The following is a 25,377-nucleotide window of genomic DNA, read 5'->3' as shown; positions in this document are numbered from 1 at the left end:
ATAACTTGTACATTTGCAATTTTTTTTCCTGTTTGTATCTTTTATGTAACGCATGTAATCCTAAATCCTTATGTATCGCAACTGGTTCTTATGTAAAGCGCTCTGACACCTTTGGGTAATGTTCACGCTATATAAAATCGCATTAAATAAAAAATAAAATCACACCCACAGAAATTCACTGGTGGAGATAGTGGGTTTCCTCCCGAAAACACTCCTAGCCCATTCTCGTGTGCACAGCGGCTGCAGTATGTATACAGCCCAGTCTGGCCAGAGGTGATTCCTCTGCACTAGCAATTATCAAGAAAGAACCCCCTGGGGAGACGATGTGGTCCTTCGGCTAGACTGCTGACTTTGGTGCTAGAAACCAAGGTTCGAGACCCGCAATCGCGTCCACATCTTGTGATTCTTGACAAATCACTTCATCTCCCCGTGCCTGAATGTGTAATGTAAATACTGTGCTCATATAAAGCTCTCCAATCCCTTCGGGTCGAGTTAGCACTATATAAATATGGAACAAAAAAAGGTCCCCCTCTACCAGCTAGTCAGGCAAAGCAGGCGTGGTTCAGAGCGAACAAGAGAAATACCGGCTACCTGAACAACTCAGAAATAGGACCTGACCAAGAAATGGCCGCCACTTGCGACAAATCCCCGCCCATAAATGTCGTCACTGGTTGGATGTCTCGCGGTACAGAGTGCTGGTTTATATAGGCTGACGCTGTAGTTTTGTGAAAAGATTTGGGTGACGCGGAGTGGACGTTTGTACACTCTTATACGTCCCTCTCCGCCATTTTAGTCACAATTGTATCTGTTTATCGGATCATGGGCATCCCCTACGTGCCCGGGGCTTGGATCAGCAGCGATCGTTTCCGGGGTTCCTGGAAACCGAGGAGCGGGTGTTAGAATAGGAGGAGCAGGTGAGGGCGGCGTCATTTACTCTACGGCCGAGAAAGGTTCTAGATGCTTTTGTAGTTTGCGTGATGCGTCGTCTGAGATCGAGCTTGGCCTTTACACGCAAGGGGGTGGGGATCGGCAGCGCCGGAGAAGGTGCGAGTCGCCATTACGCATCGTCTCATGTAAAGCGCCCTGGTGCCTGGTAAAGTCCGTGTTATGTAAATTCGCATAAATAAATACGAAATGGCCCTAAATTGGATGCGAAAGCGGGCCATTTTACTCTGCCTCACCTGGGCTTTTAAATGTGTGGCTTGTGGCAGTGGAAAGGGTTTGAGAGGTACTTTGTGTAAAGCAGGTAGGGTGGGCAGTTTAATTGTGACAGCGACAGGCTAGCCGTTACTTAATTGAATGTTGTATCTTTGTTTGTTTTCCCTAGAGCTTTAAGAAGAACCTGCTAGTGAAATCGTTGCAGCCACCATGTTCCTTTTTGATCGGTCACTGGCTCCAGGATATTAACACCAACGCACTACCGTCTTTAGCAGTTTTGTAAGTGTACTGATGCCGTTTGCGTTGTTTTTAAATGTTATTTTGGTGTGTCGAGATACAGACTATATCGGGGATGAAAATGTTAAATCTGCACTTGAAGCGAGGCCCCTTAGCTTAATGTTAATATCTTTATTAATTCCCTTGTTGTGACCTTTTATGATTGAATGCTTTTCTAGATCCATCTACGCAGACGCCATGCTCCCTTCCAACATCTCGCTGGAGCTTGGATTTTAACACAGCGGTCACATCGTTCTCTCCGAATCGCTGGTAAGTGAACTGGCATGCATTTTTGGTTTTAGTTGTGCGTGTCCTTAATTGTTAACCGCAGTACATTTCGTTACTGGCAGCTCGCTTGGCAGGCTGGTCAAATCTGCTCGTCGTTGCTTGAATGGTTTGCGTGCGGTTGGGTTGTTTTTACATGTTCCTGTGTGCTTTAGCTTAACTCTGTTTCTACTGATTAAAAAAACAAAAAAATACCTTTTCTTCCGGGTGGCAGGTAACTCGTATTCTGGTATTCCGGAGAGGGTCTGGATCTTTTCGCTAACATGGCATCACCACAGCCTGATATTCCTGGTAAATTATTTTATCCCCTATCTAGGTTTCATTCCACTCTTCCCTCTCCGACTTGATGTGGTCCCTGTGCCTCTAGTCACCTGCGGCCCCGCCTTCCAGTTGTAGCCTTCAAAGAAAGAAAACCCGTTTTAAAGAGAGCATCTCCTTCAACTAGTAAAACAACCTTCAATTGATGGCCAGTCGACGTTTATCTAATTGCAAGCCTGGCATGCGCTCAGATTGTTACCCCACTAATCACGGTCGTTTGAGTTATGTGCTAACAACCTGGCGTAAGATGTTTTCATGACCTTGATCTTTAAAGTATGTTTTCAAAGTGCCTATGAGCTTCAAAAAGAACCAAATGTTGGGGTATTTTTGGCTTTGAAAATGACCAGGTTATGCTCTGCTCCCTTGTCTTTGCCATAATGGGTTGCGGTCCTTGCACTGACTGGAGAGTATGTTTTGATTTAGAGGACTACGTCATAGGAGCACGGTGACTGTGCCGTTGTCTTGTCATGTTTTACTTAAACGCAAGGCGTGTGGTCTTAATCTATACTGCCATTAATTCGTTTCTTTAACTAATATATACGTGAGATCTTCGCGGTCGTGTTTTTGTGTGCATATTATTCATTTTGCAAATACTTACCTGACCTTTCCCCCTCTTACCACTGAAGGTTATCAACGCTTCCTTTATCCTCTGTACTAATAGGTTTGCTACCTTTTAGTTTATCTGCTTGTGGTGGTATTCACTTGTTTTTTATCCTCCTTGGTATTCACTGCTTTGAACCTTCACTTGTTCCGCATTCCTATGTCTGTGGCCCTATCCTCCCACCTTGTTTGTGCATTTTGCCCATCTTCTGCTTGACCTTGGAGCTCCATGTTTGTATGCTTTAGTGACCATGGGGCTCTCTGTTCTCAGCCATTGAACACGGCACAAGGGGCCTCCTAGGCAAGATGTCCCTGCCTCTGGGAATGCAGCGCCGGGCATTCAGTTACGATGATGCCCTGGATGACACTGCTCCGATGACCCCTCCTCCTTCAGACATGTGCGCTAATAACATCTGGAGGCTGCCTGTTATTCCGGAGCGCAAGTACAAGATGCTCTCTAAGGTATGCACTTAAGCCTTTTGGAAAGGGGGCCGTATCATTCTGACGGCCGGACTTTCCAAAAACTCCACATGACCTACGAATAAGTTAAACTTTTACGATAATTGACTATCTTATGTGCGAGACCTTTTGTGGGGTGCAGGAAGCAACGTGGGTGTGGGGAGTTGCCATCAAGTATTTTGTTTTCTCTTAAGCATCCGCGGACACCCGCCAGCGGCCAGGATAACAACACAGCGGTTATCGTTTTCCTAGGAGATGTGATGCAAGCTGTGTGAACCGGAATTAATCGTAACCTGTGCTTGTGGGACGTTCAGTCATGCCCTACGTTTCATTGCTCCACTTGGAGTTTTGAATATATGATCAATGCATATAGTTAATTTGAAAACCTGTCAAGTCTTTATCTCGTGCTCAAGCATCCAGTCTATTTTCTTTTGTAGATGTATGTAGAAGAGGCTAATTGAATTGCTTCAGTCGTCTTTTTTCTTCCCGCCCTTTGCTGCCCCCACCCAGACTGATTTGCTAAAATAGACTACCAATTAGCTCCCAAATTTCTACCTTCTGTTCGCACTGAGGATGTAATCGCAATCATAAATCTCCAGAGCTGCCTTTTTAGGGTCAAAGCTTGATTTGTTACCAAGTTAATGGTTTCTTCTTCTCTGTACTTTAAATTGCACCTCCTCCAGGTTGACGAAGGAGACTCTGGTGTCCCAGCTTCTATAACCCAGTCTTCTACGGAGTATGCCAGCAAGGTTCCTGTGGTGAAGGCCAAGGCCACCTCCGTTATCATGAACTCCCTCATGACAAGTAAGCTCGTCACTTACATTTTTTGGAGAGTTTGAAGGGTTCTTTGTGCAATGATTACTTTTCCCGCTGTTGTGCTCGAGAGCCACATTGTCTTTAAACTGCTTTTGTTCTCGGACTATATATGACTAAAGTTCCGGACCCCATACAGATGCCATGGTTGCATTTTAGTTGGTCATTAGATCTACCTTCTTCTAGTGTTAGGTGGGTGGGCAGCTTTGTAGCAGACATGAGCGAAGTGTAGGTAGATGTGCTGCTATCGCCATCTCTCTATTTGCGAAGATGTCCTTCATGTGTACAATTTTTACCAAAATCGGGCGTTTGCCCTGATCCGCCTGCATCTGGGCAAGAAAGACCAAATAAAAACAATGTAGCGGAATGGATACAGCATCAATTATTTCTATAACTGATGGAAACCTGAATTAGTCCATCATTGAAAAATTCTTCTCTAACCAACCAATTGTCTTAGTTCAAAAACATACTACACTAGGTTGTAGATCCGCTGTATATCGTTATACATCATATATATATATATATATATATATATATATCGTCTTTCTTCATCACATGTACAATAAACATTTACTTACAAGAACATAAAAATATACATACAAACACGACACTTATATATCTGGAAACAGAAAGCCGAGTCCTTGGAGCCCTAATATTGGTAGTGCTGCGAAACAAGCTTACAAGAACAAAAAATACAATTCGCAGTTCACATTAATCAAGATCGCCCTTGTCAACACCTCTTAGGGTATATATCATTACACCCTATTACACTATTAACTGGTGTTGGCATTTTTCATTTACACATGGTATAGGGCTTCTTTTTATATCTGGTCGACACGTTTCAGCCCATTTAATTTGGGCCTCATCAGGACTCTGGGCCAAAGGAAACCGAAAACACAGATAAAACACCTTCTCATATATACTTATATACAAGTATTGAGATATTTACTATATACCCATACTAATATAATAAAGAGAGAGCCCAAACCTTTGAGGCGGGTAATCTCAGGTACCACAGCACCAATTACAACACCCAATACAGCGTTGGAAAGGGCAGTTGCAGCAGAAGGACAAAGGCTATGCAGACGCCCACCATAAACATTTAAAAGGTAAAAGAACCGTGCCAGCAAAGTAGACCCTTGTGGGCGTGTCTGCGTTGTGCTGGGGGCGTGACAAACGCTGGGGGCGTGTGGTACGTTCCGCCCTTCATGCCATGTCTCATATCATGTGCTAATCTCACCCTGCTCCCTTTAAATACCCCTGCACCCCATAATCATAACCCACCCTTACTCCTTAAAATACCCCAACACCCTTAAACACTAACCCATCTTAACCCTATAAATATACCCTGTACCCCAAAATCCAAACATATCCCTAAACCCTAAAATACCCCTGTACCCCAAAACCCAAACCTAGCCCTGAACCCTAAAAATACCCTTGTAAACCAAAACCCATACCTATCCCTAAACCCTAAAACTACCCATGTACCCCGTAACCCAAAACTATATCTCAACCCTTAAAATACCCAAACACCCCAAAACATATACCTCAGTACCCCAAAACATATACCCCTATACCCATACCTACCTTATCCAAACAAAAAAAACATGCTTTTACCATTCATGCATTTACAACGAATTTCGTTGTAAATGTATGCGTGGTAAAAGCATATAAAATGTAATGCCATGCGTTATAATGGCATTGCGGAGTCATGGTACTTTCGTAATGAAAGTATGCGGAGTGATGGTATGAGGAAAGAAAGTTGTGGAATAATGGGTGTTTACCCTCCCCCGGTAAGTACATTGGTGGCATGGCGGCCCACATCTCCAGCAACATACCCATATTTTTTTTCACCACCCATTTGAAAAATGCACAGGTCTCTCTCATTGATGTTAACTAAAGAGAGAAGACCCCACTTGTTCCAGGGAACAGGGTACTACAGACAATCAAAGTCAATGGAAATTTCCCTGGACTTACTTTTGGAAATTAGTTTTGTACCTTAAATGACATTTAACTATGACACAAGCATATTATTAAAAATATTTTTTTTTGCCACAAACTAAAATGTAACGTTTACACGCTTTCTTTATTTAAGAAAATCTTTTTCCTCACTTGACAGGGTATATTCCTTAACATAAGGAACCCAAAGACAATTAAAATTTCAGAGAAAACAGTTTTCCTGAAAGACAATTAATATAAACCTTTCTTAATATACAATAGAAATTAATAAAACATTCAGCAATACAGAAAAGCTATTAGTGTGCATGAAGAACATATATCACAAAATAATTACATATGACTAGATAAAAGAAAAAACAGACAAGTAAACCCCTTATTTTCAATCGAACAACAGATGTTGGTCCCAGATAATCAGATCCAATAGCCTTTATGTTATTCGTGTGAGCCTTCCAATGTCCAAGATTGGCGTATTTGTGGAAACCTCTCGGCTTTACTTGGATTCTGCCGAGAGGTTTCCATAAATACGCCAATCTTGGACATTGGAAGGCTCACACGAATAACAAAGGCTATTGGATCTGATTATCTGGGACCAACATCTGTTGTTCCATTGAAAATAAGGGGTTTACCTGTCTGTTTTTTCTTTTATCTAGTTTTTTAATAATATGCTTGTGTCATAGCTAAATGTCATTTAGGGTACAAAACTAATTTCCAAAAGTAAGACCAGGGAAATTTCCATTGACTTTGACTCCCTCATTGATGGCCAGCACAGACATACACTTTTAGACACACCTCCCGCCACAAGTTCTAGAATTGCGAACTTTAGAGCTGGGGAGCTACGATCGAATCTCTGCATCAGCTCAACATCCTGTGATTCCAGGCAAATCGCTTTGTCTCCCCATGCCTACAACAAATGAATGTGTTCTTCTGTAATGTAAATTGTGCTCATGCCATGTTGTCGAGTTTGCGCTACATAATATTGCAAGGAAAAATAAAGTAGAGAAACTTGAGTTCACACACTACTGAACGCACACTCTTAAGTGCATCAGCAGTGCACTGTGAATCGGAGCGTTTCACAGGCCTGTCGCAGATAAGAAATGCTATCAAAACGAAATCCTACAAAATAATATACTACTGGCCAGCAGTGCATATGTGTGTGTAGATATATATATATATTTTTTTTTTTTAAATTTTTTAAAACCTTTATTGTAAAAAGCACACAGCTATTCAGCCCAACATCCCGGAGGCAAGGCAGCATAGTATAGAACGGTCATAGTGCCTAGCGATTCATTTCAGGACAATGCAGGTTGTTTTATTGTTTTTTAAACAAAACTTAAACAAGCGCCCAAGGGCGCGAAAAAGGCAATGGAAATGAAGAAGACCACTAGTCGGTAGGAGGCGGAAGGAGCTGGAGAAGTAGTAGAAAGAACTGAGACAGAATGTAGCAAAAGCGGGGGGGGGGAGGAAGAGCAGGAGAATCAGTACAAGAGTAACATAGCTGTCGTCAACGTCTATGGTGACAAGCGTTCATCTTGTGGCAACGGTGCAGGTGGTAAACACAAGTCCCCTCTATAGGCATTCCAGGCACCCCATACCTTGTTCCACGTCTGAGGCCGCCCCCTGGCAGTATACAGTCTTTTCGCGCAACATACACCAGTCCATGTTGGCCTTCCATTGTACCACCAGGGGGGCCACATTAGAACCCCACCTCTGCGCTATGTCCCGTTTAGCGACCATATTGCCCAGTGTGGCTCACCGGGTCTGCGCCGTATCATAGTCATTGGGCTCCCAAACATTCAAGAGGCACCTACGCGCCTCCGCCGCCAACTCCACTCCAGTCACCTCCCGCATCACTCTATGAACCCTCTCCCAATAAGGGGCAATAACTGGGCACTCCCACAGTATATGAAGAAAGGTGGCAAGGGCTCCGCAGCCACGGCGGCAGAGGCCATCCGGCGAGAAGCCCATGTGCACCAGCCTGGGGCCGGTGACATACACTCGGTGAAGGATTTTAAACTGGACCAATCTCAGACGCGAGGAAATGGCTACCTCCTTAGGGGAGGACACAGCACTCTGCCAGTCCTCATCGTCCAGTTCCAGCCCATCGGCCACCCACTGTTCTCGCAAGCGCTGGAGGAGGTCCACCTGGACGTTGATTAGTTTCTTGTAGGACAGAGAGATGGCGCTATCAGGCATATGCCCGTCCAACACCCTGTCCTCCAAGGGGGAACTTTCGGGGATGTCACCCTCCTCCGGCCTGGCAGCAGTTATTGCGTGCTGCAGCTGGGCGTAGCGGAAAAACTCCGTAGCACTCAATTTATACTCCGCCTGCAGCTGCGGGAAAGTCTTGACCACCCCCCTGGAGAGCATGTCCTCAACCCTCGAGATGCCTATGAGATCCCACTTCTCGAAGCCCTTGGTGTGCCAAAGCTTGCCCAAAATGTCAGAATCAAAGAGAGGGGTAAATCTCGTCAGTCTGCCCTGCCAGCCCTGTATCTTAGTGACCATCCGCCACGTATGGACCGCCGCCTTGGTCGGGCCAGTGAGGTTACGTTCAAAGGATCTAGAATATAGGGCGCGATAGTAATTGCCGCCGTGCAAAAGCCAGCGGTCCATGGCATAACCGGGGTTGTCCACGGGACCGTAAAAACCATGATTGATGGCGGTAAGTTGAGAGGCCCAGTAATATCTCCGCACGTCCGGTAGCGCAATGCCCCCATCATACCATGGCATGGTGAGCTTCCGAACAGCGACACGGGGTCGTCCGTCCCAAAGAAGGGCACGCTGCAGACTCTCGACCTCCCTGAAGTAGCGGGCCGGGACAAGGTCCTGAGTATTCTGCAAGGCATACAGGAACCTGGGCAGGGACATCATTTTAAACAACGCCGCCCGGCCCAGCAACGAGAGAGGGAGCTTACGCCAACTCTCCACGTCCCGCCGCAAACGGTGGAGCGGGGGGAGCAAGTTGTGGTCATACCTTGCCTTAGGGTTATGCGAAATGTAAATCCCCAAGTACTTAAAGCCCTGTCCCGCCAGTTGGATATTACAGCCCCTGGGAAGGCGCGGCGTGTCGCCCTTGAGGATGTAAAGGGAGGATTTGGCCCAGTTAATAATCAGGCCGGAGTAACGCCCAAACAGCCTGAGCACGTCGCACGCCACGATAAGCGACTTGCAAGGGGAGGTGAGATACAACAGGATGTCATCCGCGTACAGGGAGACCCTGTCCTCAAAGCCCGGGGACCAGGAGATCCCATGCAAGTCAGGGTGCGAGCGCAACATCGCCGCGAGGGGCTCCAGAGCCAGCGCAAACAGGAGCGGAGACAGGGGACAGCCCTGTCTGGTGCCTCGCTGAAGTGCGAAGGGAGCAGACATACGACCATTCACCGTAACAGCAGCCAGGGGGCTAGAATAAAGAAGTTGCACCCAGCCCAGGAAGCCCGGCCCAAAACCAAGTTTCGTCAAGACTGCCCACAAATAATTCCATTCCAAGGAATCAAAAGCCATTGTGGCATCAAGGGAGGCCAGCACCGCCGGTTCAGTGAGGGCGTGAACTCTGGCCATAACGCCATGCAAGCGTCTCAGGTTAAGGGCAGTATTGCGGCGGGGTATAAAACCGGACTGATCCGGGTGCACCAGGTCGCTAATAACCCCGACCAATCGGTTAGCCAACAGTTTGGCCAGGATCTTGGGTTCGGCGTTGAGGAGAGAAATAGGGCGGTAGGACCTACAAACATCTCGCGGCTTGCCATCCTTGTGAATAACCACAATAGTGGCCAGTCGCTGGTCCAGGGGGAAGACGCCATCCTCCCGGGCACGGAGGAACATGTCTTTCAAGTGAGGAGAGATCACGTCCGGCCGGATCTTATATAGTTCAACCGGTATACCATTGGGTCCGGTTGCTTTACCCGTACGCAAAGCGCGGATCGCCAAGGCGATCTCGTCCGCAGTGATGTCCCGGTCAATGTCCACCCTGTCCTCCTCGGAGAGGCAAGGAAGATCTATCGCCGAGAGGAATTCAGCCGAGTCGGCCTCGGAGCGGTCTGACCCGGAGGTGTAGACCCCCCGGAAATAGTCAGCAAAGGACTCGGCGATGGCGCTCGGATCAGTAACCACCACTCCGTCCTCGCACAGGATCTCCGGAACCACTCGGCTCGCCATCTCCCGCCTGTCCAGCCAGGCCAGCAACTTACCAGCCTTATCACCGACGTCATAAATGCGGCCCTGCTGCTCCTTCGCTAAGAGCAGGGCCGCATTCGTGGCAAGATCGTGATACTCCGATTGCTTCAGAGAGAGTTCATGCAGGAGGGCGGGTTCGGGCTCGGGCCCCAGACGGGACTCGAGGTCCAAGACCTCCTCCTCAACTTGCAGGAGATCAGCATCACGAGTTCTTTTGGCCGCCGCGATGAGAGCCAAGGCCTCACCCCGCAACACCGTTTTAAAGGCCCCCCAAAGGGTGACCGCAGAGCCCACTGAGCCAGTATTTTCTGTAAAGTATAAGGCGATGGCCTTGGCCAGCAGCGCTCGCATGTTGTGGTTGCGGAAATACCAGGGATTTACGGCTGCCGGGCGGCTGGACAAAAGGACACCGAAGTCAAAGGAGATCCACAACGGCGAGTGGTCGGAAATGCCCCTTGCCAAAAAACGCGCCTCAGAAATGGCAGGCGATTGCGCCGCAAGGGTGAGGACATAGTCCAAGCGGGACAGACTTCCATGGGCACCGGAGAGGAACGAAAACTGGCGAAGCGCCGGGTGTAAAAGTCGCCAACAGTCCACCAGACCCATAGAGTCAAGGAAGGTCGGCAGCCACGTTTGGGAACCCGGGAGGTCTCTCGGTGGCTGACGATCCAGGGTACCAGAGCAGACTGAATTGAAGTCCCACCCCCCAGGATCAGCAGGCCCGAGGGCAGAGACAAAATGGCGCCACCAAGGTCCCGGAAGGTGCTAGACTGGAGACCAGGGGGAACATAAACCGACAACAGGGCCAGGGACCGCCCCTCCCACCTCCCTGCCACAGCTGCGTAACGCCCCCTATCATCTAGCAGGGTGACGTCTATCTCAAGCGGAAGGGACGCACGTACAAGGACGCCCGCCCCCCGGGAGCCCGAAGAGAACCCAGAGTGGGCGACCATTTTATAACCCTTGCGATTCAGGGCCCTGCAAGAGTTGCCCACCAAGTGCGTTTCCTGCAGTAAAACTACATCAGGCATGTTCCTTTTTATCAGCTGAAGCACCACCCCTCTCTTGACCCTGTCACTTAATCTATTGACATTCCAGCTAAGCACTTTTAGTTTCCTACCCCCCATCCCCAAGCAACCCGCCCCACCCGACTCCGTTCGACCCGATCATACATTGTTCAACAAAACACACAGTCCATTGCCTTAAAGAAGAAAAAGAAATAGAACAAACAAGGAACAAACCCCGCGAAATTGCACCCCCCACCCTGCACCCCTGCATGTGACTAAAAAGCCCCCCCAACCAGCAGTGTGCCTGTCGCCCCATAACTACTCTACAAAAAGACACCCAGGGGAGTTAGGACTCTCCACGAACACCTCCCGCCACCCTCCATGTACTGACAGGAAAGATAATACGGCAACTAAGAGCGACATTGGATAGCCCCAGAGGCAAGCAAGAGAGTCATTTAGTCACCCATTACAGAACCAAGTCTCATGGGTCCGGGCCGCCAGCCGCGCCACCCTCGTGGTCCTCCTGTGCTTCTCGGCGCGGTGGTAGAGTGTCCAGCCAGTCACTGACGTTCTCGGCGAAGTCGAAGAACAGGGCACGGCCCTCGTATTCGATCCGGAGCTTAGCAGGGAACATCATAGAATACTTAAGGCCCAGGTCCCGTAGCCGGCACTTCACCCCAGAATAGCTTTGGCGCTGTCGCTGCACTGTCCTGGTGAAATCCGGGTAGAAATGAACATCAGCGTTCTGAAATTTAAGAGGGCCATGGCGCCTGGAGGCCTGCAGGATGGCATCCCTGTCGCGAAAGTTGAGCAGCCGGGCCACGATGGGTCTAGGCGCCACGCCAGTCTTCGGCGGGCCACCCGGCACCCGGTGGGCACGCTCCACCGAGAAAAAGTTACTGAGGCCAGGCGGGGCAAGATGTGTTCTGATCAAATCCTCAACGAGGAGGTCCGTCGCCGCCTCCTCCGAACCCTCCGGTACGCCGACAATGCGGACGTTCTGCCGCCTGGCCCGGCTTTCGAAATCATCCAGCCGCTTCGCGAAGTGTTCCGCCGTCCTCTGCAGGTTCCGGACCTCCGTTTGCATATCCGAAACGTCTTCTGTGAGACTGGCCGTTTTAATGTCCAGATTCTTGACCCTGTCATTAGTCTTGCCCAGGTCGGCTCTAATGAGGGACAAATCAACGGCCATGCCATCCACCTTGTGTGTGAGGACTTCATGCTGTTGCTGCATGTCTGCCCGAAAACTAGTGATGGCTCCCAAAATGTCGTTCAAGGTGGGCTCAGAGCCGTCCGGCGAGCCCGAGTGTGGGATGCCCTTGGCAGAGGGACCTGTAGCAGGCGGTGTTTTCAGCTGAGTGTAGCGCTCAATCCGATTCTGCTGTTGTTGTTGCGGTTTACTGCGCCCCCCTCTATTAGACGGCTTGTCGAGGTCCCCCTTGCCCGCCATGTTAGGTCTCAAAGAACAAAGGGCTATGCCAAGCAAGTCCAAGCCCAGAAACCCGGAATGGTGTCCGGGACGTCAACGGGAGACAGTTCCAGGTGCGCTTCGTCGTCCAACTAGCACCGCTATCCAGCACACTTCACCGGTGACGAAAGCAGGCTGGCACACCGCAGTTCAGCAAGACGTAGTAGCGGAGTCCGCAGAGACAATGGCACCGAGCTGGCACGGAGTCCCACTCGACGTAGCTCCGCGTAGGAGACACCGATTTGAGTTCTGAAAACGGTGCTCGCCTCAGGTAGCCACCAGCAACGAGTATCCACCCTCGTGGATCAGGATTACGGGCAGGATAGTTGCGGAGGATCGGAAGGTCCGCGGAGCTCCGAGCTTACGCGGCCATCTTGGTTGCCCGCGAAGCTCCTCCTCGTGTGTAGATATATTAAATACAAGTGTGTGTGTATGTATATATATATATATATATATATATATCTATACTTTTATTTAAGTATATATGAGAAGGTGTTTTTACTTTTGTTCCAGGTTTCCTTTGGCCCACAGTCCTGATGAAATTAAATGGGCTGAAACACGTCAACCAGATATAAAAAGAAGTCCTATACCATTTGAACTTATGTGTAAAAGAAACATTGCAACACCAGTTAATAGTGTAATAGGGTGTAATAATATATACCCTAAGAGGTGTTGACACAAGGGTGATCTTGATTAACGTGAACTGCGAATTGTATTTTTTGTTCTTGTAAGTTTGTTTCGCAGCACTACCAATATTGGGGCTCCAAGGATTCTGTTTTCAGATGTGTATACGTATATATATATATTTATGTTCTTGTAAGTAAATGTTTATTGTACATGTGATGTAGCATACATCGGATCTACAACCTAGTGCATGTGTTTTTGAACTAAGACAATTGGTTGGTTAGAGAATAATTTCTCATTGATGGACTAATTCAGGTTTCCATCGGTTATAGAAATAATTGTTGCTGTATCCATTCCGCTGCATTGTTTTTGCTTGGTCTTCATGTGTACAGCGCAGCTCTTGTCTGATTAAATGAAGGCGGGGCAGGGCGCTTGTTTAGCTTGGTGTAAGTATTGAATATATAGATATTTCAGTGCAACCTGTCTCATTTTTTTATTTGAATCTCCTGTACCTGCAGTGCACCCAACTTTGTGAAACTGAGTCTAAAGAGTCACCAATGCTAGATGTTTAGGACAGCTAGGCTTTGTTTAGTTGACCTAAATCTGGAAGGGGGTAAATGGCGGGAAGTGGATTTGAAAAAAAACTCTTCATCATGCACTGTAGTTCATATTTCATTCAATGATTATCCGGTTGGAGTTGGTCATTTTTCCAGTTTTAAAAAAAAAAATTATTTGGTGATTTCTGGCGCATTGAATGGTGGTCCACGCTTTCATACCTTTGCGGCCGTGTGCTACATTTAATTACAGTTGTTCCTCATTTAATCATTACTAATTGGATTAGGAGCGGTCCGCAAACCCAGTCCCTCATACTAGCATGGTTTGTTTTACTTGGGGTGCTATTTTAGATAGTACTTTGCGCAGCCTGCCCGCTCTGCTACGCACCTTAGGTAAGTTCTGGCTTCTAGGCGGTCCCCACCCCTCACCCATATGTTCTTACTGTATTGTTTTGGCTTGTACGAATGTATTCTCCTTTCCAGAACATACCCAGGACAGCATTCAGCGTTTTGAGCAGCAGGCAGGTCTGAGGGACGCTGGATACACCCCGCACAAGGGCCTGACTGCGGAGGAGACCAAATATCATCGTGTGGCAGAGGCTCTGCATGTAAGGCACCCGGCTGTAGTTGTACATTTCTGACGTTTGTGGGTTACTACGTACAACATACACCAATGGTGTGAGATTGTGTGGTGTGGGCTGGTGTATAGAACGATGCACTTTGACTTGTAGGTAATCGCAAAGTGCTACAGTGGCCTTTTTTGGGCAGCAGTACAATTAATTTCCTTTTGCCTCTGAGCTGCCTCATTGCTGTTTGCAGGATCAAAACTCTCTAGATTCGGATATTTGTGTCTGAATGTTTCTGAAAGTGGGTACTTATTGTGTGTGGTTCCCTCTTCTTTTTTTTGGTGTGTAGTTTGTGCATCATGAGCGCTCTTCTTTAAGACTGACCCTGTTCTGCTGCCTTGCTGTGGCAGTTGATGGTTTCTTGAAGCTGGGGGGTGTGGAATTTAATAAAATATCTACTTGTCCATGGGACAGATTGCTTCATAAAACTACTAGTCCTGTAACAAAATCCACTCGTCCCTTTGGTGCCATGTAGTGCAGTGACAAAGTATGGAGGCAGTCTCATTATATAAGACCTCTGATAATAGCCTATCTGATCATGTCAGAGCGCATACCATAGTAGAGTTTGAATACTAGCAATTCCCTTGTTTTCCACCTTTCCATAGATCTACATACTGGGGCGGTAAGCAGTAGTTCCCCCATGGTTGAAATGCAGTTTTGAATCTGTGCAAACCTATTAACTTGCATGTTGGATTGGTTTTCACCAGCTTGTCTCCAATATTTTCCCATATAGAGAAAGGTTTGAACTTTACTCCTGACCAGGGCAGAGGTAAACTAGGGTTGGGGAAAAAAGTAGTCGATGGGAGAGTGAACTTTTTACCGTGCAACAGATGTTCGCACAAGGAAATTTGCCAGTGCTAAAATGCAGTTCACAAATATTTTCTAGGAGTACAATTTCCTTACCTACTTCTCTAAATTCTTGTGAATTGATAAAAGGTGTCAATCTGCACTACTGCAAAGACCTATACAATGGGTGCACTTTAGTGACTTTCTTCCGAAATTGGGCCCCTATTTAGGTCTGGCTTTTAAAAAAAAAAAAAACATTTCTGTCCCTCTATTTACCGGCAGGCTTGATTGCGAGTATCCGCATTGTGCTCTTTCACAAGGAGCATATTGGCATGCAAAGTAATTTTGTTCACTGACCGGTACTACTGTGGCCACGTTTGTTTTTTGAGACCAAAAATATTTTTGCTTTTGTCGATGTTTGTTATAATGAGGGCCTGTGGCTCCCACAACAATAGTTTAACAAAACCCACGTAAAAATAAGGCACACATTGACATAACCAGGCTGACCACCAAAGTCATACCTATTGGCTTGCTTATTTTCATGTTCCCTATACGACTGTTGCAACTGGTTACACAGATTTTTTATTTATTATTTTTGTGAAATACTAGCATTCGTCAACACATTTTGCTAAATGATGCTTCAAAGAAATGGTACCTAAAATGTCACAGTAGTTTAGCAAAACGTTTTTTTCCTAGTTGCATTTTTTGGGGACTATTTAATTTGAAAGCAAAGAATTCTCAATCTTGATTTCAAGTTTTTGCATATATTTGCATCTAATCAGAGAGCATCCTGGCAAAATTATACGTACCCTTATTGTTACATTTTGCAAACGTGTACACATTTTTATACTGGAGCCACTGTCGGTAGTGCAGTCTGAACTAAGAACATTTCCTTCGAGCGTTCACCCTAATAATAAAGGCTTTGTGTTGATGAACCATAAATACAAGCTCGAACATCGTTAATGTATGGGCACAACTATTTTTTAACTGCAGACCATGCCCTTCCCTGATCCATAGTGTGGTAGTGTAAGCTGGCAGCCAAAGGGTTTGTGCTGCAAGGGATTGGGCCTACTTGTCCAAAGGACAAAATTAACCTGAAAACATCTTGTCCTTAACCCCAAACAATATGTCCTGGGCATCAGGCTATAGGGATTAAACACCCCTGAAGCTAACCTTGCTTAACGTAATGGCTGAACTAGTCTTGGCTTACTAGCTGACCCTTAAACTAACTGGCACTGGCAAAGCCAATAGGTCTCTTCTATGCAAGTGGTGTTGGCTATGCCAATGCGTTTTAGCTATGTTGTCTGTTAGTGTGGCTGCTGCTCAGCATGGTGTAATGACCTGCTTTTCTGTATATTCTGTCAGTCACCAGGCCATTACTTACAACATCCTTTCTCAGGATCCAGAAAGACACCACATTTCACAATACTTACCCAAGAAAGGAATAAACACTAACAACATATAAGACCATTGCAGAGGAGCTCGCAAATAACAAGTCACAACACCTCCCCATCCGAGAGGGTACACAGCGCATGCTCCTCCTAGCAATGTATTGGATAGAATAATTCGAATTTAGACATCCCTGCTGGGAGCCGATTTCCCTCCCGTATCAACAATTACCCATTAGAGGGGAATCGCCCATCCCTCTGTAAGTACTTGGTAAAAAAGGGTCCCGACCTTCGCACACAAGGAATACAAACAAATTATATGCTCTGGGGTTTCTTTATTACATGATAATAAGATGACAAGGACGAAGAAATAACTAAATATCACAGTAAACATTTATAGCAATCACCAACACATACATATACATAAAACCTGAAAATAAAAGGCATAATTAGATAAAGTTAGAAATACATGGAACACCTCACCATAATCTTAGGCATCTTTGCATCTGAAGAAAGGTCCGTCTCTCTTTTTCTCTCTGGTTGTGTCAGAACCCTCTGTTCCACAGTCACGTCTGCACCGTGATGTATCACCAGACTGCCAAACCACCAGACCAACATCTCGCCCTTTCTCGGACTCCCTTTCTCTAATATAGAATGCAGCTCTGCCTCGAAGTTTCTAGAAAACTCCGCCTACCGTTCTCACTGGATTCCTGTACCACCTCGTACCAAGAGAGCATAACCAGCAGCTGGCCAAGCGTTTTGCTATGACTCCGGCATCGAGTGAGCACATTCCTCTGATAAGAACCGGTCCTTTCGAGTTTAGTAAGAGCGAATAACAACTAGGAATTAAAACATAACCTCTCACCTAAAGAGGCTCAGAGGATGGCTGCAGTTTAGAAAATCGAGTTGCTCAAGCATAGGTCTCTACTCCTGCAAAGAGACAAAATTTGTATGCAAGAAGGCATAAGATCATGCCAAAGCCAATAGGCAAGCCCTGCCATTAACCACATCGCTGCTGTGCATTTTCCCCTCCTGTGCTGATTTATGTTGAACTCCATTGTTCATGACGAGCTCAGCTCGTCCTCAGCACAGCTCCACTGTGCCTCATGACGAGCTGAGCTCGTCATGAGCATGGAAGGGGTTAAGCAGGATGAGGTCACAAACGGGCCTAAATATCACTATATTAGGCTAAAATATACTGAGATGGTAGTGGGCAATGGTCATACTCGAGCCACTTATCCATAAAAATAGCTCTGTCACTACACATGGCTAAAAGTTAGTGACATGGAGTGGCGTGCCATAGAGTATTCACGGTTTCGCACTGCCGTTACAGACAACACATTTTTAGTTGAAAAAACAATTACATTTGTACAGACATCCAGTTTTACTGATCAAACTATACAGCACAAAAACAGTGTAAGGGAATGGCATGACCTATTGTATTGATTTGATCGTATTAAAATATTGTTTCCAGCCACGTCAGAATTACAAATAAAGTGCTTCGTTTGTGGTTTGCCAAGTGATCTATTCTGTAAATGAACTGCACAAATATTTCAGGAGTTACGTTTTGTTATGTGCTAGAAAAAAATTACTTAGTACAGCCGTTCTCCAGCTCACCCCAGTACCCAGCATGATTGGCACATAAATCCTGTCACCCCAGCCTCCCTCAGAGGTCAAATGTCAGGCTGTCTTCTGTGTTTAAATGCACAGCAAATGTGACAAGATAAGAAAAAAAAATGTAAGCCCTGTTTATTAAAAGTGAGCACTTGTGGCAGAATGTAGTAAGTAAACAGGCTGTGATCCACCGGAGGGACAAGACATGTTGGACAGCCTAAAACAAATAAAGCCAGCAAGCTATTGTGAGTTACAAAGCCAATGGTAAGCAATGGGCGGAATGCATTCTTATGTTCACTTTCAGAATGTCCCCCAAGAAGTCTTTAGCGAACAGTCCGCTGTGCTATCTGGTAGGCTTTAACCTAGAAAGGAGCATGTATTATGAACTGACGTGGCACCAGAAGTCTCCTGGTCTGCAAATTCTATTTTTTGAAGTTTAACAATCTATTTCAATTTAGTATTGTCAGTGTAAAACCTCATCATCTTGCATCCATTCAAAGTATTATTTCCCCTTATTTTAGTGTGTATGCGTGATTGGGCTTAGCCATCCCTTTTTTGTCACTTTGGTATTTAAAAGTTGTAGGCTTTCTTGGCCTGCAAACGTGTAAATGTTGACACCGGTATTTGTTTTTTGTGTGTGAATGGAATATTTGGTGTTGAGCACGGGCATACATTACATTGGTTTTCATTCTTACCCAGACAAGCAGTTGCAAGATTGTTTAGTCCTTTGTTACCAGGCAGACACAGATCTAGGTATCCTGTGATAAAACCACCGTGATGGTGGACAGAAATATTGCAGTATTGATGTTTAGCAGCCTTGCAGGCTTCTGACGTGATGAAAGCCTTTGTCTTAAGCATACCTGATTGTATCACTATCTGTGTTGCATCTTTTTCATAAAACCTTTTTTTATTTTAAAGTATTTGTCAACTCCTTTGACGTTTTTTAAGTTGGGCAAGAATTAGTGAAGTGTCACTTTTTTAAAATTTTGTTTTTTTTGAACTGAACACGTTCACACAATGAGTCCTTGGTCTGTTTTTATCATTCGAACAGACTTTGAAGATGCAGACTGGAGACAACACCAAAGAGGAGAAGCAGAGCTCTTCTGCCCAGTCCACACCAAGCAGCACTCCCCAGTCGTCACCCAAGCAAGCACGCAGGTACCTCCTAGCACATGGGTTTCTCGTCTTGAGCACGCAGACACTTCATACTCATGCACTGCCTGCATACTGATAAATGTACACACCAGATTTCCTAAAATGTCAAGGCACTTGTCATGTTTGCTTGGTTATTTTTTGTTTCCTCATTCATTCTTTTAGTAGTTTAATAATCGTTGTGGCTCCACAGGTAGGCTACCCTAGTGCATTGCAACCCACAAACCATGTATTGCCATGTATTTGAATGCAGGAAACTTGTTGCACTCACCTGTTTTCTTAAATGATACTGTGTACCAATCCAATTTTATTAGAAATTGTAATTTTTACCCCTGTCTTGCTTAATTGTTTCACATTTAAAATCGTGTTTACTCGATGTACATATTAAAAACCGCAGTCAATGAAAATCACGTTTGATAAGTGTCCATTATATCGTGTCTTATTTAGCTTGGAATTCTACCTGTTGGCGAAATATCAATTACCTAGAAAGCGTCTCTATAACTTGAGACACGAACAGACCGTTTAGGTGCCACTTCACAGCTTTATAGAGTAGGGTTGTAAATATCAAACATTTGCATCTGTAAAAATACAACTAAATTGAGGCTGACTCCTTTAATGCTTTCTTTAGTGTTTTATTTATATGGTTTACTTATCAGTCCAAAGCTGCCAGCCATACAATTTGGCTTTCTGTGGCCAAACCTCCATGTGCAAAGCTATTGCTTGTATTAACATAGCAAGCATGCAGAGTTATTCCTATGTTTCTTATGTGTTGGGGACTTTCCAGTAAACCCACTGTATGCATTCCAGTTAACCAACCTGTACGCCAGCAAAGGCGGCTCGTGTCCAGGAGCATATTTTAAAGATGTGATCTACTCTACATTGAGATGTGTTGTAGATTACACTTCTAATATTGTTTAGACTCCAGCGCTAATTAAGGTTGTGACAAGAGGCCTGGTATATGACCTTTCAATCAAGACATGAAATTCTGAATCGTTTTGTTTATCAAACATTTAGTTTCATCTAACTTTATTTCAATTTTAACACAGACTAAGATCATACACTTAAACATCTATATATATTTCAGGCTCTCTTTTGCTCAAATTGAACTCTTATGCTCGTGTTTATGTCGAAGTTTGCTACCCTTTACTCTTCTGAATGTCTCTTCTGGGTACCATTAGATCCTTAATGTTGGGTGAGGGGAATATATAGCTTGTGTTCACTTCGACTCTATTACACAAACCGTTTTCAAGGGAACAACTAATTTATTTCGATATCTTAATGGCTTTGGCCAAAAAATCTTTCAGGAAGCTTTCATGATCTTATGAGTGTTGTGTAATATAACACTGGCACTCGTGATAGTTTTAGGGTAAATTGTCCTGTTTTTTTCAGTTATTCTGTTCTAAGAATTTGATTCAATATATTGATACATCACTGTGTGGGTCACTTTTAAAGAGGTCTATGTATCTGGATTTTCTATGCGGTCCTTAATTTCTCGTGGGTGTCCTTCATTATAGTAGCACTTCTCTCAACTGCTTGTGCTTGAATAGCACACTTTAACCTTTGCTAATTTCCTTTTCATACAGGGGCTGGTTTAGCCAAGGATCCATGCCCTCCCTTCCTAGTACAGAGCTTAGTTCGGTTGACTCTACAGGTCCCTCCGACAAATGGAGCCTATTTGGACCACGAGCTGTCCAGAAATCTACTACAGACCCAGGTAATGTTTGCAGAAGTGGTGGTTCGCTGAAAAGGGGCAAATGCTTTCCATGGACATATGGCATAGACCTCACATGCCAGTCTTATTGGTGGGTCCTGTTTGCTGTTGATGGTATATGCATTTGAAGTATCACTCAGAATAGGTGTGAAATTACGAAAGGCTTGGCTCTGGCATCCGACACCGTGTATTGTTGGAACTGCAACTAGTTTCCCAGGGCACCTAGCGTTTATTACTCCATTCTCAGTTACAGAGCACTTTCTGTCGGGCAGTTTGTGGTGGAGTAGTAGCTGTCTCCCTGACTGCTCTTTGATGTAGGCTGGGTTTCTGAGTCTAGAATATATTTGGAGGGCTGCAAGCAAATGCTCGGTGCTGTGTGTTGCTTGTATATCCTCAGAAAAAGAAACGAGGGTTGCCTATTTCATGGGGGTACTCTCCGCATTAATCACCCCTTGTGATACCTATTAAACTGCACCTTTACCCAACAACAGCTGTGGCTCTAGTACTTTGCTCTCATCACATCTGTTTGTTCTTCTGAGTCTAAACCCCAAAGCAGGCAGGAGCTCGTAAATCATTGAAGGCTAAGCTATGTTTCAATGTCTAGTGGGGATAGGTAATCTATTATGTGCTTAAGGAATCTTATTTAAAAAGAAAACCACTGAATTACCCTTTGTCAATGTAACTATGGGGTCTATTGTGTATTAATAAAGATGCCTGCAGATAAGGAGAAAAAAGAATAGAGCCTGGAATATGACAAAATGTATGTTCGAGCTTATTTAAATAATTTAAAAAAATGTAGGTCGGTAATACGTCTGGTTGAATTGTATACCATCGTTTTTGCATTATTTGCGTATACATCTTAATTTCACTTACCAATTTACTGCCTAAACTTTAGTTGTCCGTTTTTGGACAAGCACTGTCAATGAAACGTGAAATTAACTTATTTTGTATAACTTAGTGACTTAAACCGATTAGGTTTCCCCCGATGAACTCTTTTGAACTATTCCCTTCAATGTGATAGTTTTTTGCTTTTGCAATACTGTCCCTAATGTAAGATACTTCCTGCTGTAAGGTGTGGATTGCATTTTCCCGACCTGGTGCATGCCTTTTCGTACTAATGTATCATTGTCATTCGCTTGTGTGATCTGTTGATCTGCAACCCTTCCTCTCGCCCACAGGAGGGTTCACTGTGCAGTCCTACAAAGGTGCTCAGAAGCCCAGTCCTATGGAGTTGATGCGTGCCCAGACCACCCGGATTGCAGATGACCCACGCACACTCAAACCACCCAAGATGGATTTTCCAAAGGTTGAGGGCAGTACTCTGATTTCTCGCACTCACAACCTTAAGCCTCGTGATATGAATATCCTGACACCGACTGGATTCTAGTCCCTAGATTCCTCTGCAGCTCGAGGCTTGATCACTTAAGTGAAAGGTGTGCCCAGAGTATTGCTCCTTACATCTGGACTGCCTGTCCTGCGAAAGTGCCTAGCAATGGGTTGTTACTCTGCTAACCAGACTTTACTACCCTCATATTTCACATGTAAACACTTCTAAGATATGGTGGTTCAGTTTTAGAAGTGGCGTAAGTAGGCCAGTATAGTTGACCAACAAGACTTGATGGTTTCCCTTCTGTACCTCCTCCTGCTTGACAGCACGCTGTAGAACAGAGATCGCTGGCCAGTTAACTTAATTTAATTTATATATATTTTTGTACACTTACTACAAAAATGCCAGAGGTGCTCTTTTAACATATTTCAAGTTCAGGATTTGTATGTACAGCTGTAGTGGAATGTGTAGAAGAAGCCAACAATGTGGACAGCCGCATCCTATTCAATTTGTTGTGGGGGGTGGCAGAATGATGACCCCGAGCTCTAAATGGACATTGCTGGTGCCAGTAAGGGTATTTTGACCAGTGTGGACTGCTTCTCCTCCTGCATTGTATTAGATGGGATACAACTTGGAAATAAAGATGTGTGACTGCCAGGGGAGATTCTAGTTGCAGGTGACAGGTCGGGCACACAAGTTAATTGTAATTGTGTTTTTTTTTTTTTTTAACTCACTGTCTCACTCTTGTAATAGAACCAAATGGTACACTCCTTCGAGACTGCACAATACTGGGACCATCAAATTACGTTTTTCCGTTCTTGTGCGAGTACGTAGTGCAGTGTCACCAAGGCAGTGGACTCAACAGAGCACATCACATGTACAGACTATTCAGCTGAAGCTTTTATGTTAAAAGCTGTAGTACTTCCCCCGTCTCCCACCCCGATTCATGTATAAAACCGAGCACTTGGAAGACTGCTGAGAGAACGAGTACGCTTCCCCTGCTATGACCAATGCTCACTGATCACTGTATTCAGATTATTTAAGTAGCAGCTGTCTGAAGAAGCTCATTGTATGATTTTATTTGTCACTAGTTTGTGCCTTTTTGTTGAAGAATAAACTCAGTCAATACTGTTAAACTAAAAAAGTTTTAATTTTATTATTGATCCAACCCCCTTCTGAACTGCCAGTACTGAGAACTACCAGTACTGAGAACTACCTCAATGCCACTAGACCTGTGAACCAGCACATGTAAAGATATATGGGATATGCCAGTGACGTTGGGTCTACTTAATCTGTAAATCAGGGTCCGTATAACCATACAGGTTCACTTTCTATTATGATGAATGCAGTGAGTGACTGCACCTGCCTGCAGGGGGATGTCTGGGGGATCCATGGGACCCTTCACCAGAGGACCACCTGTAGGAGGCCTACTGAAAATATGCCTTCTCAAGGTATGTTTGCCTCTGCGCCCACGTTAGTAAATGGCTCAGAGGCAAAGTGATTCCTTCATTTGTACAGGGCCACACCTTCATGCAAATGAGGGAATGCCCTCTGAAGATAGCGCTGGTGCACAAATAGCGCCATTGCTGTCGGTATTGCAGAAGGGTACGCACAAGCATCTGCATTCCCCCTTCTGTAATACCATTGCGTCCCGGGAGACACTGGTTGTGCAGCCGCGGCACAATCTGAAACTCATTGCGGTTTGTAAGGTAATCGCTCTTTGAGTATACTTTGCTTACATGCAACAGCCTTTGTTTAGCATTTTTATATCAAGAAAATAATGTGCTGCCAACTTTGTTTTCTAGCTTCGTAGAATCCAAAACGTCTCTCAGTAGCTCCCCTAATATCAGTCTCCTGGTCAAACTGCTGTAATACTAAGGTCACTGGGATTGTACAATTCTCTTGCCATGTACAATGTAGCTTCTTTGAATAATTACAACCCTGCTATGTTAAACCTGGTGTACGGTAGGTAGACTATCTAGCATCCAATTTTTGTTTCAATATTTCTTTTAAAGGATTTTTTTTTTCTTCAATTAGAAAAATGTTACATACATTTCCACTTGACGGTTTACACTTGTGTTCAGTACAGCATACATACATAATTAGTAACTTATTTGGGGGTGTAGCAGCACTCTACAATCAGTATTTGAGGACAGGGGGGGAGAGTACCCGCCCCCCCCCCCCCCCCCCCCCTTCTAGGAGGCGTTCGACGTTGTCCCCCATATGTTGACACACAAATGCGCACACCTGACTGTGACAGTGAAATGGACCACTAGCTAAGGAGGCAATGCAGATGTTTTTTTTCCTTATGCCATGAATAAAACCTTGTTAACATTCTAACCACAATTGCAATAATAGGTGGTTCTCCATGTCCTTGTTAAATTGCCGTGGAGAGTGGGTAATGGTGCCCATGTCATGTACTGCTGCTAAACTTTTTTTTATTTTCAAAAAGATCAATAACCAGATCAACATTTTTTTTTTTAACTACAACTGGTAGGGTAGAGTTTCTATCGAGTGAGGAGTATGGCAGTTATCTTGGCACCAAAGCAGTCTCAAGTACAGTTGCTATGGGCAACCTGCTATAGACTTCAATGGAGTGGTCCTGATGCAAGGGATACAAGATGCTGTGGTCGGCAGGAGTTTCCCTGGGATAACTCCTCGGTCCAGGTGGAGTAACTCCTCGGTCCAGGTTGGGCATCTTAGGCCACATGGATCTATGGTAAAGTCCTCTTAGCCCAACAAAAGTCCAGTTGCCGCTGAAATACTGGTCTCTAGTCACAGCGGTACCTTTGAAGGCTAGTCACCCGTCTTGGGTGACCAAACTGCACTCCAACTCTCCCGGGTCTGGCAGATTCTGGTGCAACATTCGAGCGTTTGGAGTTTGTCAACCGGGCTGCATAACAGCAGTCTGTGATGATCATGCAATTGTAGCTACTATCTGGCTAGAATGAGCTTCTTCAGTTTTTGTGTCCCTAGTGCTGTAACAGGAAGACAGCAAACTAACTCTGGAAGTTCATCACTTCTGTCTGGGGCTCGAGAGCGACTTTACCACGAGCCAGGCACAGTCCTTTCTTTAATA

General features: G+C 45.2%; 1 protein-coding gene across 7 annotated transcripts; it reads left to right on the top strand.

The window, feature by feature from the left end:
- Positions 1–669: 669 nt before the first annotated feature.
- KIAA1191 (KIAA1191 ortholog) lies at positions 670–23,442 on the top strand. 7 transcript variants are annotated; one of them, XM_086931745.1, is made up of 10 exons: positions 670–914; positions 1,328–1,437; positions 1,614–1,704; positions 1,934–2,010; positions 2,909–3,099; positions 3,780–3,900; positions 14,178–14,302; positions 19,160–19,266; positions 20,844–20,974; positions 22,150–23,442. In XM_086931745.1, exons 4-10 carry the CDS (start codon positions 1,983–1,985, stop codon positions 22,356–22,358), a joined length of 912 nt encoding a protein of 303 aa, XP_086787871.1. In that variant the 5' UTR covers positions 670–914; positions 1,328–1,437; positions 1,614–1,704; positions 1,934–1,982; the 3' UTR covers positions 22,359–23,442. The 7 variants fall into 7 exon arrangements, with proteins under 7 accessions (XP_086787871.1, XP_086787875.1, XP_086787876.1 ...); XM_086931750.1 differs by having other exon boundaries at positions 728–914; positions 13,030–14,302; XM_086931747.1 differs by lacking the exon at positions 670–914 and adding an exon at positions 929–1,093.
- Positions 23,443–25,377: the final 1,935 nt, after the last annotated feature.

This window comes from Lissotriton vulgaris, chromosome 7 (assembly GCF_964263255.1).
Source record: "Lissotriton vulgaris chromosome 7, aLisVul1.2, whole genome shotgun sequence".
Taxonomy (NCBI): Eukaryota; Metazoa; Chordata; class Amphibia; order Caudata; family Salamandridae; genus Lissotriton; species Lissotriton vulgaris.
This window is presented reverse-complemented; position numbering and strand designations above follow the sequence as displayed.

What these genes read in the sequence shown, in the direction of transcription:
- KIAA1191 (XM_086931745.1), top strand. Translation starts at nt 1,983, where the DNA reads ATGGCATCACCACAGCCTGATATTCCTG. An exon ending in AGTACAAGATGCTCTCTAAG is followed by an intron (nt 3,100 to 3,779) that starts GTATGCACTTAA and finishes CACCTCCTCCAG; the next exon opens with GTTGACGAAGGAGACTCTGG. An exon ending in TCACCCAAGCAAGCACGCAG is followed by an intron (nt 19,267 to 20,843) that starts GTACCTCCTAGC and finishes CTTTTCATACAG; the next exon opens with GGGCTGGTTTAGCCAAGGAT.